Source organism: Geotrypetes seraphini, chromosome 3 (assembly GCF_902459505.1).
Source record: "Geotrypetes seraphini chromosome 3, aGeoSer1.1, whole genome shotgun sequence".
NCBI lineage: Eukaryota > Metazoa > Chordata > Amphibia > Gymnophiona > Dermophiidae > Geotrypetes > Geotrypetes seraphini.
The window spans coordinates 409,741,196-409,757,506 of NC_047086.1; the positions used below are offsets into that span (position 1 = coordinate 409,741,196).

The following is a 16,311-nucleotide window of genomic DNA, read 5'->3' on the forward strand; positions in this document are numbered from 1 at the left end:
AGCAGAGAGTGGGCATAAATGGGAAGTTCTCCGACTGGGAGAAAGTGACTAGTGGTGTACCCCAAGGCTCGGTACTTGGGCCGATCCTTTTTAATATTTATATCAATGACCTGGAAAACGGAACATCCAGTGAGATCATCAAGTTTGCAGACGACACAAAACTCTGCCGGGCAATCAGATCGCAGGAGGACAGTGAGGAACTCCAGAGCGACTTGTGTCGGTTAGAAAAATGGGCGGAGAAATGGCAGATGAAGTTCAACGTGGAGAAATGCAAGGTAATGCATTTAGGCAGTAAAAATAAGGAATACGAGTACAGAATGTCAGGTGCAACTCTGGGAAAAAGTGAACAAGAAAGGGATCTGGGTGTACTGATAGATAGGACCCTGAAGCCATCGGCACAATGCGCGGCAGCGGCAAATAAGGCAAATAGAATGTTGGGCATGATAAAGAAAGGAATCTCGAGTAGATCGGAGAAAGTTATAATGCCGCTTTATAGGGCAATGGTCAGACCCCACTTGGAATACTGCGTCCAACATTGGTCTCCCTACTTAAAGAAGGATATAAAACTGCTGGAGAGGGTGCAGAGACGAGCAACTAAACTAGTGAAGGGTATGGAGAAACTGGAATATGAGGATCGACTTAAAACACTGGTATTGTTCTCCCTTGAGAAAAGGAGACTGCGTGGGGATATGATCGAAACCTTCAAAATACTGAAAGGAATCGACAAAATAGAGCAGAAAAAACTATTTACATTGTCCAATTTGACACGGACAAGAGGACATGAAATGAAGCTAAGGGGGGGCAAGTTCAGGACTAATATCAGGAAGTTCTGCTTCACACAGAGAGTGGTTGACATCTGGAATACTCTCCCAGGGGAGATTATTGCGGAATCGACAGTCCTAGGCTTCAAAAGCAAACTAGATGCATATCTCCTTGAGAGAGGCATATAAAGATATGGTTGGCTATAAAATAAGCCAGGTGTATACCTAGCAGGGCCTCCGCGTGTGCGGATCGCCGGACTTGATGGACCGAAGGTCTGATCCGGAGATGGCGCTTCTTATGTTCTTATGTTATGTTATCTTCACTTCAATCTGGAATGAACTTCCTGTTGAGATTAGAACTACTTTCTCCCTCTATTCATTTAGAAAGTCTTTAAAAACATTACTTTTTCAACAATCAATATATGAATAACCTTACTGAGGATTTAGGAATGTACTCCTGCTATATTAATTAATAGATCTCTTAAATTAGCTTCAGTTTCCATTTCCTCATTTCTTTATGTTAACCAAGTCGAACCCCTAGATTCAGGAGATGAGCCAGTATATATTGGATTAGATGGAACCGCTCTGCTGAAAAAGGGTCTCGAGAACTGTGACTAAGGCTGAACTGTGAAGGAAGAGGCTCAAAGCCTTGGGTGGAAGGGAAGAACCAAACTACTGCACCAAGTTCCAGTCTGATAATAAAGATTCCCTTTTGAACTGTCTGGCTGGCTGTGTCTTGGCTACCTGTATGTATGCACCATCTCTCCTGCCTATTTGACCAGTCCACACTTCTATTAGAACACCTCAATCTAGTTTTGCATTCTCATGTAACAAATTCTATGGCTTCAAACTCTCTGAAAGCAGACACCCTACAGAATAAAAGGGAGCCAGGGGTTATAGTACTACATTGCAAGGTCCAGGAGAAGATCTGAGATACTGGTTTAAGACTTGTATCCAGAATCACATAATTTATTTATTTATTTAGATTAGATTTTTTTTTTTTTTTAATATTCTTTATTCATTTTCATATTTTACATCAAGTGCACAAAATATTAAATTACAACAAATTATTACACAATATCACTTTTATATTTTATTTAGATTTTTATCCCGTCCTCCCAGTAGCTCAGAACGGTTTACAAGTAAACATTCACAATGGAGTGAATTGGACATACAACTGGTAACTGGTAACAGCAAAATTTTATTTCTTTGGGCCTCTGGGACCCAACTGAAAGGGAGGTATTTCTCTCAATCTAGGTTTTTCAAACAATGAATTTAAGTTTATTTATCCAAGTAGTTCATCTCTCTGTCATCACACCTATGAACAGGTTATCAAAGTGAAAACGATGACTAGGCCAGAGGACATGCCAAAGGGAATCCAGAGTTTATATTTGGAAGTTTGGGCTGGGGGAAGAGAAGCAGGGGTAGGAAGGAGAAATTAGGTTCTTACCTGCTAATTTTCTTTCTGTTAGTCTGTAGACCGGTATAGTCCATACAAATGGGTTTATGCCTCACTGCGACCAGTAGGTGGGGACTGAGACCAAAACTTGCATATTAGGATAGACTCCCCCCTACCAATCCAGTCTGCCGAATAGCCAAGCAGAACCTAGGAAAGACTAAAACTGAGAACAGTAAAACATACTCCAAACAGAAGTGTATAAACAACAAACACTTGGAAACAACTGTTGGAACATGTATAGAACTAAAAAACTGGCAAATAAAATGTCCCCACAACTCACCAGCTAAGCCAGATGAGCCATAGCCACTGTTCTTAAATTTCCCCGGCCCTAGAAGTTTCAAGTTTATTAGTTTTTTTTATATACCACCTAACAAGATTATCTAAGCGGTTTTACAGTCAGGTACTCAAACATATTCCCTGTCTGTCCTGGTGGGCTCACAATCTATCTAATGTACTTGGGGCTATGGAGGACAAAGTGACTTGCCCAGGGTTAAAAGGAGCAGTGCGGGGTTTGAACCCACAACCCCAGGGTGCTAAGGTTGTAGCTCCAACCACTGTGCCACACACCCGCAGAAAAATCAAAATTTGTAAGCAAACCCTCCCCCCCTGCAAACATCGCATAAAGACAGATAGGGTGGGTGACTATACCGGTCTAAAGGCTAACAGAAAGAAAATTAGCAGGTAAGAACCTAATTTCTCCTTCTGTACTGCCTGTTAGATCGGTATAGTCCATACAAATGGGACGTTCCAAAGCAATATCCATCCAAGGTGAGACCCCTGAAGGTCCGACACCAGAACACACTCACCAAATATCATGTCCCTACACACTTAAACATCCATACAGTAGTGTCTGACAAAGGAATGCAGAGAAGACCAAACTGCAGCCTAACAAATATCCACTGAAGGCACTAGAGACAACTCAGCCCAAGAAGCTGCTTGACACCGAGTGGAATGAGCCTTGAGAAATTCACGAATAGGCTTTCTCTGAAGAATATAAGTAGAAGCAATAGTCTCCTTGATCCAGAGCACAATGGTAGCCTTGGAAGAGCCATCCCCCTTACAAGGACTTGCTAGAAAGACAAAGAGATTATCTGATTTCTGGATCTCCTGGGTCCTCTGCACATAAGAGCGAAGGACCCGACTGACATTCAACTTGCGCAACTGTCTCTGCTCAGAAGATCCCTCCCGACCACCTAACACCAGGAGGACCACTGCTGGATTGACATGAAAAGGAAGAACTACCTTAGGCATAAAAGAAGGAACAGGCCGCAAGACAACCCGCTCCCTAGAAAACTCCAGGAAGGGAGCCCTACAAGAGAAAGCCTGCAGCTCACGTCTAGCAGAGGTAATTGCCACCGAGAAGACCACTTTAAGAGTAAGGTCCTTCAAAGAGCAGTCGCCCAACGGTTCAAAAGGGGGACGCACCAGAACGGACAGGACCAGATTCAGATCCCAAGATGGAACAGAGAGGCCCGCGGGAGGCTTGAGCAATTTGGCCGCCCATAAGAAGCGAATCACATCAGGAATGGCAGTCAAACACTGACAAGGCCGCAAGCTGAACCCAGAGAGATCAAGCCAGGCCCCTGTCCAGGCTATCCTGCAAGAACTCTAAGATGGAAGGCAGGGAAGCGCGAAAAAAGACCACTCCACGCGCAACACACCATTCCTCAAATATACACCAAACCCGCAGAAGTGGAAAATCTCTGAGATCCCAAGAGGGTTAAGATCGCTTTATCTGAATACTCCTTCTTACCTAGGCGTTCCCTTTCATAAGAACATAAGAATTACCACTCCTGGGTCAGACCAGTGGTCCATCGTGCCCAGCAGTCCGCTCACACGGCGGCCCCCAGGTCAAAGACCAGTGCTCTAAATGAGTCCAGCCTCACCTATGTACGTTCCAGTTGAGCAGGAACTTGTCCAACTTTGTCTTGAATCCCTGGAGGCTGTTTTCTCCTATAACTGCCTCCGGAAGAGAGTTACAGTTTTCTACCACTCTCTGGGTAAAGAAGAACTTCCTTATGTTTGTACGGAATCTATCACCTTTCAACTTTAAAAAGTGCCCTCTCGTTCTCCCTACCTTGGAGAGGGTGAATAATCTGTCTTTATCTACTAAGTCTATTCCTTTCAGTATTTTGAATGTTTCGATCATGTCCCCTCTCAGTCTCCTCTTTTCAAGGGAGAAGAGGCCCAGTTTCTCCAATCTCTCACTGTACGGCAACTCCTCCAGCCCCTTAACCATTTTAGTCGCTCTTCTCTGAATGGAAGGACAGCACGTGGAAAGCCCTGTCGACCCCTTTCAAATCTAGGATGGGGTGAAAAGTCCCTTTTCTTTGTCACCACAAAGTAAATCGAAAACCAACCTGTGTCCCACTCTAGAGGGGGAACTGGAACAACCGCTTGGAGATCTAGCAATCTGTGAAGGGGCTGGCGAAAAGCCTGTTGCTTCCACGCCACCTGCGAGGGAGAAGCGAGAAAGTGATCTGGCAAGGAACTGGCAAACTCTAGAGCATAGCCGTCCAGAATTACATCCAGAACCCACTGATTTGACGTGATCTCTGCCCACTTTGGATAAATGTCGAGCAGCCAGGCACCCATCGGAACCAAGGCAGACACCAACAAGGAGCCAGAGGGCCGGACAGGCAGCAGGGGACTCAGTGGGAGCACTACCCGCACCCTGGCGGGCCCCTTTAAAGGACTGCATGCGCTGGAAGAAGCAGCCTCTGGAGAGCCCAGGGGACTGAAAGGAAGCGGCCCCTCAACCATGGCGGAAGCGGCAGAAATCACTCCCATGCCCACGAGCAGCACCCCCCGGGCCAGCAGCCTAGGCCTATCTTCAGGCAAACAACACTTTAGAAACAGTTAATGTCAACTTAGCTTTGAACGCTGCATCCGCCAAAGAAACGCGAAGCCACAAGGTATGGCGTGCTGCCACTCCAAAAGCTACAGACTTGGCAGAAGCTCGCAAGAGGACATACATGACATCTGAGAGATAAGAAGCAAGGTAATGGTGGAATAGAAATCACGTAATGTAATGTAATCTCAATTTTGGCAACTTCCTGCTTCACTAATTCCAAATTAGCAGACTCACTGTCAAGTACGCGCCACCAGCCCACCACACATCACAGCCTGGACCACCAGAGCTGTCACATCAAAACTCTGTTTAAGGAGAGACTCAAACTTACGCTCCTCAGGGTCCTCCAAGTCCGCATCATCTTCAAAGGCAGAGAATGCCGATTAGAAATGGCCAAGACCACTGCATCCACCACCGGTGACTTTAGAGTGTCCCTATCCCTAAACTAAACTAAACTAAACCTTAGGTTTGTATACCGCACCATCTCCGCAAGCGCAGAGCTTGGCACGGTTTACAGAAGTTAAGAGGAAAAGGAACTACAATGAAGGGATATGGGAGAGGGCTAAGAAGATAGAGAGGGACAGGGTACTAGAGAACAGGAGGAGGTTAGATTTTAGAAAAGAGCCAAGTTTTCAAGTGTTTGCGGAAGGATTGGAATCCCCTTCTGGAATTGGAGACAGGTGAGCCATGAAGTGTGAAAAGGTGCCTCCGGCACTTGCCACTGTGCGAGCACAAAATCGCAAATATCCTATCCATAGGAAAAGAATGGGAAGCAGAGTGGATCCCCTTAAGCAAGGGGTCTTTGGAATGCAGGGGTTCTGCCACGGTGTCCTCAACTTCAACACAGAAACCTGAAAAAAAACAGTTCATGAAGCTCGTTCCGCCAAAAAAAAAAATCACAACAGACACATCCTCGCCAGCAGGCAGGCGCTCAAACCCACCGCTGGCGGAATCCGTTCCAAGGGAATCCTGGAGAGCTCCCTAAAGGGTTCCTTAAGAGAAACAACAGACTACTCCGTCCAAACCCGCAGCGTCCAATGAGACCCTCAGGTGGTGGGACGCGAGAAGAGCAGAGGGGAACAAAACTGTCACTGAATGGGGCCAACCATAGAACACGTCAAGGGCAACCTCCCCCCCCCCATCCCAGAGTGGAAGCAGGACCTCCGACCGCAGCAATAAAGCCAAACATTGAAAATAGAGGGGGGGAAACCCTGGCGGCCCCATGGAACTCCCTGCCACAGCAGGGGATCCATCCAAACAACTTGTCGCCTGTGTCACCAAACAAGGGCAAGGTCACCTGAGGCTAAACAAAAAATGGAGGTGCTTCCCGCCAAAAACGGAGCTGAACTGTAAAAATAGCTCCATAGCCCTGCAGCAGTAAAAAGGCCTAAAATGCCCCAGCTGCTAAAGCAGGGAAGCCAACAACAGCTGAACCATGAGTCCCCAGCTGCTTCACGGTAAGGGAATCCTTTCTGCCTTACCGTTGGCAGCCGGGGAACCTGCCGCATAGGCGGCAGGGGAAGCCCGGGCTTCCCCGCAGCCAGCTGCCAGCCGTGAGGCACTCGCAAAGGGGATCCCTGGCCACTGGCACCCAATGTAGATGAGGATTCCCCTTCGCAGTGGTCTGCTTCGCTCGAACAGCCCGGCCATGAGTGCCTCACAGCTGGATACCAATGAGCACTTTTCCCCCTGCAAAAGTGCACATTGCTCCAGACGTGACCTAGCTAGGAAAAAAAGTGCCAGTTACATGAAAAATGCATTAAAAGACAGTAAATTTTAAGGGAAAGAGCTCTTTAGACCGGCACAGTCTCAGGATTTTTTTTTTCTCATTTAGAACAGACTCCACGGCTCTCAAAGCTGGAGGCCTGACCAACCAGGGGGCCATGCTGCCAGCTGAGGCACCTCTACAAAAATGTGGGGAGGTGGAGGGACCCAGCACGAGACCTGCCGGGTTTAACACCCCTGAGATCAGACGGATCCCCAAACAGGACGCAAGCTCCGTCTGGCAAAAAAGGGGAATCCAGGAGTCCGAAACAAATTCTAATAACACTTAGAAGGGAGCCAAATTAGTCTTACCACCTGATGGAGACAGAGACAGACAGGATTGGTAGGGGGCAGCATATCCTAAAATACAAGTTTTGGTCTCAGTCTCCACCTGCTGGTCACAGTGAGGCATAAATCCATTTGTATGGGCTATACCGGTCTGACAGGCGCTACAGAATGTAGCATTTCCTGAGGTCTAAAGAATATAACAGTACTTACCCTGTTTTTGTGTGCATTCACTGAAGCATAGCGAACAGTTCCTCGAAAGCCAGCAACATTACGAGGCTAGGAAAGGAAAAAAAAGGAATGGTCAAAGAATCCATCAACTCTTAAATTCAGAAAACAACTGGAGCTTGGCAGGTTGAGACCAAAAGCCAAATCTGTGGCATCATAAACTGTTACATCTGGCTCTCATCTACAACTCACCTGAGGTCTAAATGAGTAAGCTTTCTCAACTTAATTTGAGAACTTACTGAACAAGAAGTTGAAACTTACAGGGAATGTAATGTGTATGTATACCATAAGAGGTAAATGTTGCCAATTATGTCTCTAAACATCTTCAAAATGGATGTGGTTTAAAGCAAATCTGTCAGTGTGATCAAGCACTTCTTCAGCAGCTGCTTGTTCACTGCTATCTCCAGTCATCTTCATTCTGTTTCAACACTTTATGGCCTCAAACTTGGAGGGAGCACAGGACAAGTGCTCTGGAGAGGCCCATTTTCAAAGCCATTTATGTGGGTAAATAGCAAGGACATGACAACATTTAAGTACTATTTACACATATAAATCATTAGAATAAATGTCAAAATCTCACCTAAGCATTATTCTGCAAATATGCAAATCCCACTTATGCAATTTTACAGCAAGTGTATACCTAGGCAGAATCTGGGCAGGACTCACATTTGCGTACATTACTTAAATCCTGTAACTTATAATACAGCACAGCACTATGCTTATATTCTGCAATTTGCAATAAAATTGTTTGAATGTGGATTACAATAAAGACTGCCAACTGAAACAAGCTGCGGAAAAAGACAGATATGGTTTTCGTTTCCTTCTAAATCCCATTTAATGTGTCTCAGTTACAGATGCTGGAAGTAACTGCTTGATAAGAGAATAAAAGGTTATAAAATAATTTGTCCTGTACTAGGAAAAGAGGGTAAACAAACCCTTTGGATGAGGAAGTGAAAAAAGCAAAGGAAATGTATATTCAAAACTAAGGCCCAGATCACATTGTGCCATCAAGCTGAATAGCTCGGCTCCAGCACCCTGCTCCTAATTCTCTCCCTTTTCAGAGTGGAGGGGAACAATATCTGGCCGCTTCATCAGATGGCCTCTAAGATGCAGAGGAGAAACAAGGATCATCCTTGTGTTGGGGAATCTAAGATGGCGATGGCTTCAGGTCCGCCAAACCCTTCAGTCAGCTCTGCATGGTCAAGTGAGATTGTTACTTTGGAGGAGAAGTTAACCACTAAATTACAATACATTATTGATTGTGTGAATGTAATACATGAGAAAATCAACAGTTTTTGTCTGGAGCTGGATGAATCTAAACAGAGCATAAGCAATTTAGAAGACAAATTACAAACTGTGGAGGCCTCCAATGCTCAGTTGTTAAAAAGATAGCGTTTTTAAAAGACAAGATAGGCTCCAGGGCTTCCTGCCCCATATATTGAATTTGTTCATTTAATTCACCCATTGGTGGCATTTGGATCTTTGGTGCCGAAGCCCATAGAGATTTAAAGGGCTTCGGGGCTGTTGCTGCACGGCTTTGTAAAAGAAGCCATTAGTCTTAATAAAGTATAGGGTTATAACCTCTCCAACCACACGTCGGCTCTGTGGTGTAAACAAAATGAATAAAAAAGACTTTTCCTTTATCATTTAGGTCCTAGTTCACACTTGCTGTCTAACAGCAGCTCTGACAGGATACACATTTCAAACACGATATATTGTAATCACAAAATAGAAAATATAATGATTTTTTCTACCTTTTGTTGTCTGGTCATTTTGCTTTTCCATCATCTTGGTCCCAGTTTCTCTTACTGCTTTTTGTCTATCTTCTACTAATTTTCTTTCCAGTGTCTGCTGCCCATTTTTTCTCCTCTTCTCTCTTGTTCCATTCCCTCCTTATGCCTGTCTCCAACGTATTGATTTTTCCCATTCAGCTTTCTTAACTTTTTCCTTTCTTTTTTGCCTCTGTCCACTCAAATCTTGCCCTCTTTCTCATCTTTCTTTTTAAATTTTCGGCTACCTCTCAATTCTCCATCTCCTCTCAGTGCCTAGCTCTCTCATTTCCCATCTCACTCCTTTCCCAGCCTCCTATTTCCTTCTATCTACTCTCCATTACAATATCTCTCCTCCTCTTTCCCCGTGGTCCATTTTGCTCCTTCTTTTTTCTTTTGTTCTTCTTTCCTCCCCCTTTGATAAACAAGAGATAGAAGGAGAAAAAAAAGAGAGATGCTGCATCTCTCTCTCCCTTCCACCCCCAAGCCTAACATTTCTCCCTCCTTTCCATCCCCAGATCCAACTTCTCTCCCTTTCTCTTCCCAACTGCCCCCCATCTCATCTCTCCTCCTGCCTGCCTGCCTCCCTCCTCTCCCAGGTCCTCCACCTCTCCCTTTCTCTTTCCAACAGTTCTCCCATCATGCATGTCCTTCCCTCTTCCTCCACACCACCCCAGGTCCAACTTCCCCCCTCCAGACCATTGCCACCATCTCTCTCTCTATGTGCCCTCTGTTTCTGGCCACATAAGCTCTCTCCCACGCACAATATGGCACTGCTTTTAATACCCTCCCTCTTTGTACTTAAAAAAACAAAACAGTTAGTCCAAGAGGCTTCCTTGGCCCAGCATGTTCTCCACCTTTCCTCCGCGCCAGTCTGATGTCGCCCTCATCTTTTGTCATGCTGAAAAATCATGGCCTCTGCAGTGATTCAGTAACACTGCCTGCTACTCTCCTTCCTGCTTTCTGTCTGCCTTGGTCTGTCTCCAATGATGCAACTTCCTGTTTCTGCCCGTATGGATCAAGGCAGATTTTTCAGCACGATAGAAGGTAAGGGCAACATTGGACTGGCGTAGAGAGAAGAGGGAAGACATGCTGGGCGACAGGGACCACCCAGAGCTTTGGGGCCGGGCTGTGAAAAGGGGGAAGTTCCCGGACCAAGACTCCATGGCAGGGAGCACTGCCACAGGCCACAAACGGCCAGGTAGGTTGTAATCGGTCCCCAGGCCTTGTGTTTGACACTTGTTCTAAGAGATCTCACATGCCTATCTCAGGCTTTCTTGAATTCAGACACAGTCTCTGTTTCTACCACCTCTTCTGGGAGATTGTTCCATGCATCTACCACCCTTTCTGTAAAAAAGTATTTCCTCAGAATACTATGGAGTCTATTACCTTTTAACTTCATCCTATGCCCTCTCATTGCAGAGCTTCCTTTCAAATGAAAGACTCGACTCATGAGCATTTACATTATATGGTTATTTAAATGTCTCTATCATATCTCCCTCTCCTGCCTTTCCTCCAAAGTATACAAATTGAGATCTTTAAATCTGTCCCCATATGCCTTATGACGAAGACCATGCATCATTTTAGTAGCCTTCCTCTGGACTGACTCCATCCTTTTTATATATTTTTGAAGGTGTGGCCTCCAGAATTATTGAATCTCTATGGTCTTAACACTTCACCCCTCCCCCCCCCCCCCCCGAGTTTTATGATAAAGTAGTGCAAATGTGTTTACCTTATGTTGATCACACTATTTTAGTGGTAGGAGACTTCAACATGGTTATGGACCCGAAGTGGGATAGGACTGGTGTGCATCTAGGGTTTCCTCTTTCTTTTATACCTTTTGTGATACTTTAAATTTGCTAGATTCATGGCAGGTTCTCCATACAGATGAGAGGGATTACACTCATTTTGCAGAAACAAATTGATTATATTCTCCACAGTGAGCATAGATTTACAGATGCTATTTCAGCCTCTACTGAAACAAAAGGGGTCTCGGATCACACTCTCATCTGGACTAATGTGGCTTTGGGCCCCCAATGTCAGTCACAGTGATGTTGGCACTTTCCTGCTTATCTATATACCAGTCCTGACTTTAAAACCTATCTATACAAGAAATGGGACAATTATAAAAGGTATAATAGCGCACACACTCCAGATGCCCCACTATATTGGCAAGCCGCTAAGGCGGTTCTGCGGGGAGATATTGCAGCTTATGTGAGTGTGCATAATAAATACTTGACTCAAAGCATAGGGCAGATGGAAAAGGAGTTATATAGGGCTAGGAGACAGTATGTTCACTCACATCTGCCAAGAGATCTCGATAGATGGCACTCTGTGAAGGCTCTGCAAACATTATTGCATGAGAGAACCCAGAGAATGCTTATATATAGCAAATATTGCCTACAGAAACATGGTAATAGAACTGAGAAACTTTTGGCTAGTGGAGTGAAGCAAAGGGGAGGCTCCTGCTATATCCCATCTATGAAAGACGGCCAAGGGTGTTCACCATACAAATACTACTAAGATCTCTGAGCTCCTCTAATCTAATCTAATCTAATCTAAATCTTGGGTTTATATACCGCATCATCTCCAACTGGTGGAGCTCGACACGGTTTACATGGTTAGGAAGCAACGGAACTCCAGTGGGTTTATAAAAGTAAGTAAGAGAGAGGTTAAGTGTGATAATAATGGGGAGGGGACGGGTTACGTTTTGGAGAAGAGCCAAGTCTTCAGAAGCTTACGGAATGGTAGAAGGGGGCTCAAGTTGCGGAGAGGGGAAGGGAGACTGTTCCAGAGCTGAGCGATTCTGAAGTGGAGGGAGGACCCGAGTTTACCGACGAGGGAGATACCCTTTGAGGAGGGGAAGGATAGTTTTAATTTTTGCGTGGATCTGGTGGAGAGTGGATTTGAGGAATTCCAGGATAGAGGAATAAGAGGTGGAAGGATGCCGTGGAGCATCTTGAAGGTTAAGCAGGCACATTTAAAATGGACCCTGGAGATGACAGGAAGCCAGTGCAGCTTGGACAGGAGTGGAGAGGCATGGTCAAATTTGTTTTTTGAGAAGATAAGTTTGGCCGCGGTGTTCTGGATCAGTTGGAGTCTGTAGAGGCTTTTCTTTGTTAAGCTAAGGTAGATGGAATTGCAATAGTCCAATCTGGAGAGGATGATGGACTGTACGAGCACGGCAAAGTGTTTTTGGTGGAAGCAGGACCTCACTTTCCTCAGCATGTGAAGGCTGTGAAAGCTTGTTTTTATCAGGGAGTTGAGGTGGTCATTGAAGGATAGCGAGGAATCTATGGTGATGCCCAGAACTTTGCTAGAGAACTCTAGTTGTAGAGAGGTGCCTGTGGGCAGTGGGATGGAGGTGGGTAATTGATCAAGTTTGGGGCCAAGCCAGAGTAGTTTGGTTTTGGATTCATTTAGTTTCATTTGTACAGCAAGAGCCCAGGATTGAAGTTTGGTTATGCATGAAGAGATGTTTGCTGCGAGATTGGTGAGGTTTGCGTCGGTCTCGAGGAGGATCAGGATATCGTCAGCGTAAGTGTAGAGAATTTCTAGGGGGGAAAGGTGTAGGAGGTTCAGGGAGGACATATAAATGTTGAAGAGGATAGGGGATAGGGGGGAGCCTTGTGGGACTCCACATGTCGGTTTCCACGGGGAAGATGAGGTGCCATTCTTGGTGACGATGTAGGAGCGAGAACGTAAGAAATTCGAGAACCAGTCCAGGACCGTGGAGCTGATGCCTATCTCGGAGAGTAGGAGGATTAAAATGTCATGATGGACAACGTCGAAGGCTGCAGAGAGGTCGAATTGGAGTAGAACGGCAAATTTTTTGTGAGAGTGGAGTTGTTGGATCTTCGAGGTTAGGGAGGCCAGGAGGGTTTCAGTACTGAACTTGGTTCTGAAGCCGTATTAATACGGTAGGAGGATAGAGAATCTTTCCAAGTAGGCTGAGAGTTGGGAGGAGACAATGGACTCAAGCAGTTTGGTTAGGAGTGGGATGTTTGCTATAGGGCGATAATTGGATGGGATGGAGGGGTCTAGGTCTGCCTTCTTCAGTAGGGGGGTCAATGCTTTCAGTAGGGGGGTCTACTCCTTTTTTAATCAAGTCTATCAGCAGGGGGATCCTATTAATGCAGCTGACATTGAGACTTATTTGCAAATGTCGGGTATGCCTCGGTTTTCCCCCATGGCACATACAGCCCTTGATGGCCCCATTCAACCGAAGGAGCCGCTTTCCATTTTGGGAGCAGCTAAATGTGGTTCAGCGTCCGGGCCAGATGGGCTCTTACGAGTTCTTTAAGACATTGCAATGTCAGCTTTGCCAGCCCTTGTTGGCTTACAATGAGGGGTGTATAGCATCTGGTTCCTTTCCCCTACATACCAATGAGGCATACTTTAGTTTAATTCCCAACCTGGCAGTTGCCCAGACACTCCAGTGGCTAAGGGTTAAGGGGCTGGAGGAGTTGCCATACAGTGAGAGGTTAGAGAAACTGGGCCTCTTCTCCCTTGAAAAGAGGAGACCGAGAGGGGACATGATCGAAACTTTCAAGATAATGAAGGGAATAGAGGCACCCTTTCAGGATAGGGAGTAAAAGCCCCGAAATCCAAGGTGCTGCCAGAGAAAGATGGTGGAGAAACTTTTCATTGGTGTGGACTGGGGACACATTAAAATACTTGAGTATCCTGATTCCAGATCGGTTCTTTGAACTTTACCGACTAAATGTGTAGCCCCTTCAATAGGACACTTCTCATAAACTGGCACTGTGGCAATCACTTCCCATCTCATTTGTACAACATGATGATAGCTCTGGGGTGGTTGTATAAAATTCCTGTGGCGTGGTAAAAAACCTAGGCTCACTGTGTGCAAAGCAATGTTAGCCAGGGATAAAGGGGGGCTAGGCTTATTGAACATTAGTCACATGAGACATATAAATGACTGGTGTCGTAATTCTACCATATTTTCTCTTACTGATGTGAAAACACAGTTGCATTCCTCCTTACACTTTAGTGTGCTTTTGCATGCACCTCCAGCTCGGCTATTGGTGCATGTTAAAGACTGTATTTTAGTCCGCCCCCACGTGTCACAGGAGAGACCCTATGACCCACAGCCAACAGGCTGTAGAACTGGCTGCTGAGGAAACTGGTGCCGTGAAAGCACATGTCCCTGGTAATATTAGACCTGTGCCCAAGCCCAGACACTTACTAAGGGAATCTAAACAGTCATTTTCCTAGGCAAATGGCTAATGTGCCTAAGCCAGCACAGGAAGAGTGTAGTAGTTCAGAAAAAGGCAAACCTAAGGGTCAGGACTTTAAGCTTACACCAAAACACAAACAGCAAACCAGTAGCTCAGGAGAAACCTCAGCCAATCAGGAGGCAGATCACTCTGGAGCCAACTCTTAACCATTTGAGCAAGACTAAGCAGGGCATAGTCCTAGGAGAGCAGCAGAGCTGGAACAACCCACCAAGAAGGAGACTCTTGGAGAAAACACTTCTACCTGAAGCACAGAGGCCAGTAAGGAGCTGGACGCAGGACAGGCAAGCACAAATAAATCATCAGGACAATAATGCGGAAATATGATCAGACAGTGAAAAATCAGCTAATGCTGAGGAAATTATGGGCTGGGATGGTAACTGCCTGGATAATAATTGTTGTGATGTCATGATGGCAATATAAATGATGAAAAAAAAGAAGTAAGATCACTTAAAAGTTTTGTTCCAGAGAAAAGTGGTTCAGCTGGGCAGTGAAGTGTGCTAATGAGCAGTATCAGTGTTCTGTGGTGGCGGAAAGAATAAAGCTGCCAAGTAAATGGTATTTTCTTTAGTGGCAGAGAGTGCCCACAGTGAATGTAAGTGTAGCAAATCAATTAACGTTTTTGCAACCTGAATGGGATTTTTGGGAGGTGGTTCACTACATCAATTTAAATTGGAGGGCAGGAATCCCACACTACTAGGCTACAATAAACAGTGAAGCCTACTAGTGATTTCATTTAGATTAGGCCACAAGACCTGGAAAGTAAAAGCCAGTAGTATGGTTTAAAACAAGAACTGAATAAACTGGCAAGTGAATGAAAAGTGGCAAAAAGAAGTAAAGGATAATTGAGGTGCCAGTGAATACTGGACTGTTCCCTTGAAGGGAAAACAGCCAAAAGAACTGTTTGCCATAAAGAAGTTTTTTTTCCCTTTTTGCCTTGAATGAAGCAGAGTATTAGAGCCAATGGAAGCGCGAATACAGTTCAAATTTGCATGCATCTGCTTCAAACAAATCTGGGGCCTCGCATCTTCCTACCTGCAAACACACTTCACTCTACACAACCCCACACGAACAACCAGAAACAAAAACATCTTCGCCTATCCAAAAATCACTGGCTGCAAATACAAATCCTTCCTTGACAGAACCTTCAAGTTCCAAGCTAACAGACAACAATCCTGGCTGGGAAACTACATAAATAAAACCAGTCAGACCTACAATGCATTCTGAAAATCAATCAAAACCACTCTGTTTGACAAATTCTTCACCTAAACAGACCGACCTTCGCTCTACGCATTTTTCCCTCTACAAACCCGAAACAATCTCTCAGGCAATCCCAACCCCCTCTCACATCCCCTCCCCTCTCAACCCCGCTTACATTCCCTCCCCCCATCTTCTGCAACACTCCCCTCACACATTTGTAATTCACTGAATGTCCAGCCTTCTTTCGATGTGAACCGCCTAGAAGTCATCTGACTATGGCGGTATAGAAAAATAAAGTTATTATTATTATTTTGATCACTTAATGTGCTTGAGCAAGGTTGCTGCTTATATTATTTTGAACTGTGATAAAGTTGGTGTTTTTTGAAGAGCTAATAAAGTGGAATTAGTGTTTTGGACTTTAACTTTCAGGTTAGCCATTATCCAAGTTCTCTAATATCTGCTCGGTTGGGCCTGTATACTGGTCAAGGTGGGCTGGTTAGTCTATGCCAGGCTCTCCACCCGGTCACAAGATGGACTTGCCAATATCTGCAGATGTCCCCTCATATAACCCTTTTCCTCTCTGTAAGGAACCCCCCGGACATTTTGCCAGGCACAGACAATAAAAGCTTTCTGAACTGGGAGCAAAGGCGTTTGTTACCTCTGTCATATTTTGACCTCAGAACGGACTCTTAAATCTTTTGTGAACCTGCAACAGGAGTTTCATCTCAGCAGTAAGGAT

At 45.2% G+C, this 16,311-nt stretch overlaps 1 protein-coding gene across 3 annotated transcripts in view; it reads right to left on the minus strand.

The window, feature by feature from the left end:
* TTBK1 (tau tubulin kinase 1) overlaps positions 1-16,311 on the minus strand; it is a 542,632-nt gene that overhangs the window by 341,559 nt on the left and 184,762 nt on the right. For all 3 annotated transcript variants that reach the window (XM_033936268.1, XM_033936264.1, XM_033936266.1), the window contains one exon: positions 7,334-7,399. In XM_033936268.1, coding sequence (XP_033792159.1) covers positions 7,334-7,399 — 66 coding nt within the window. The remainder of the gene's footprint in view (positions 1-7,333; positions 7,400-16,311) is intronic.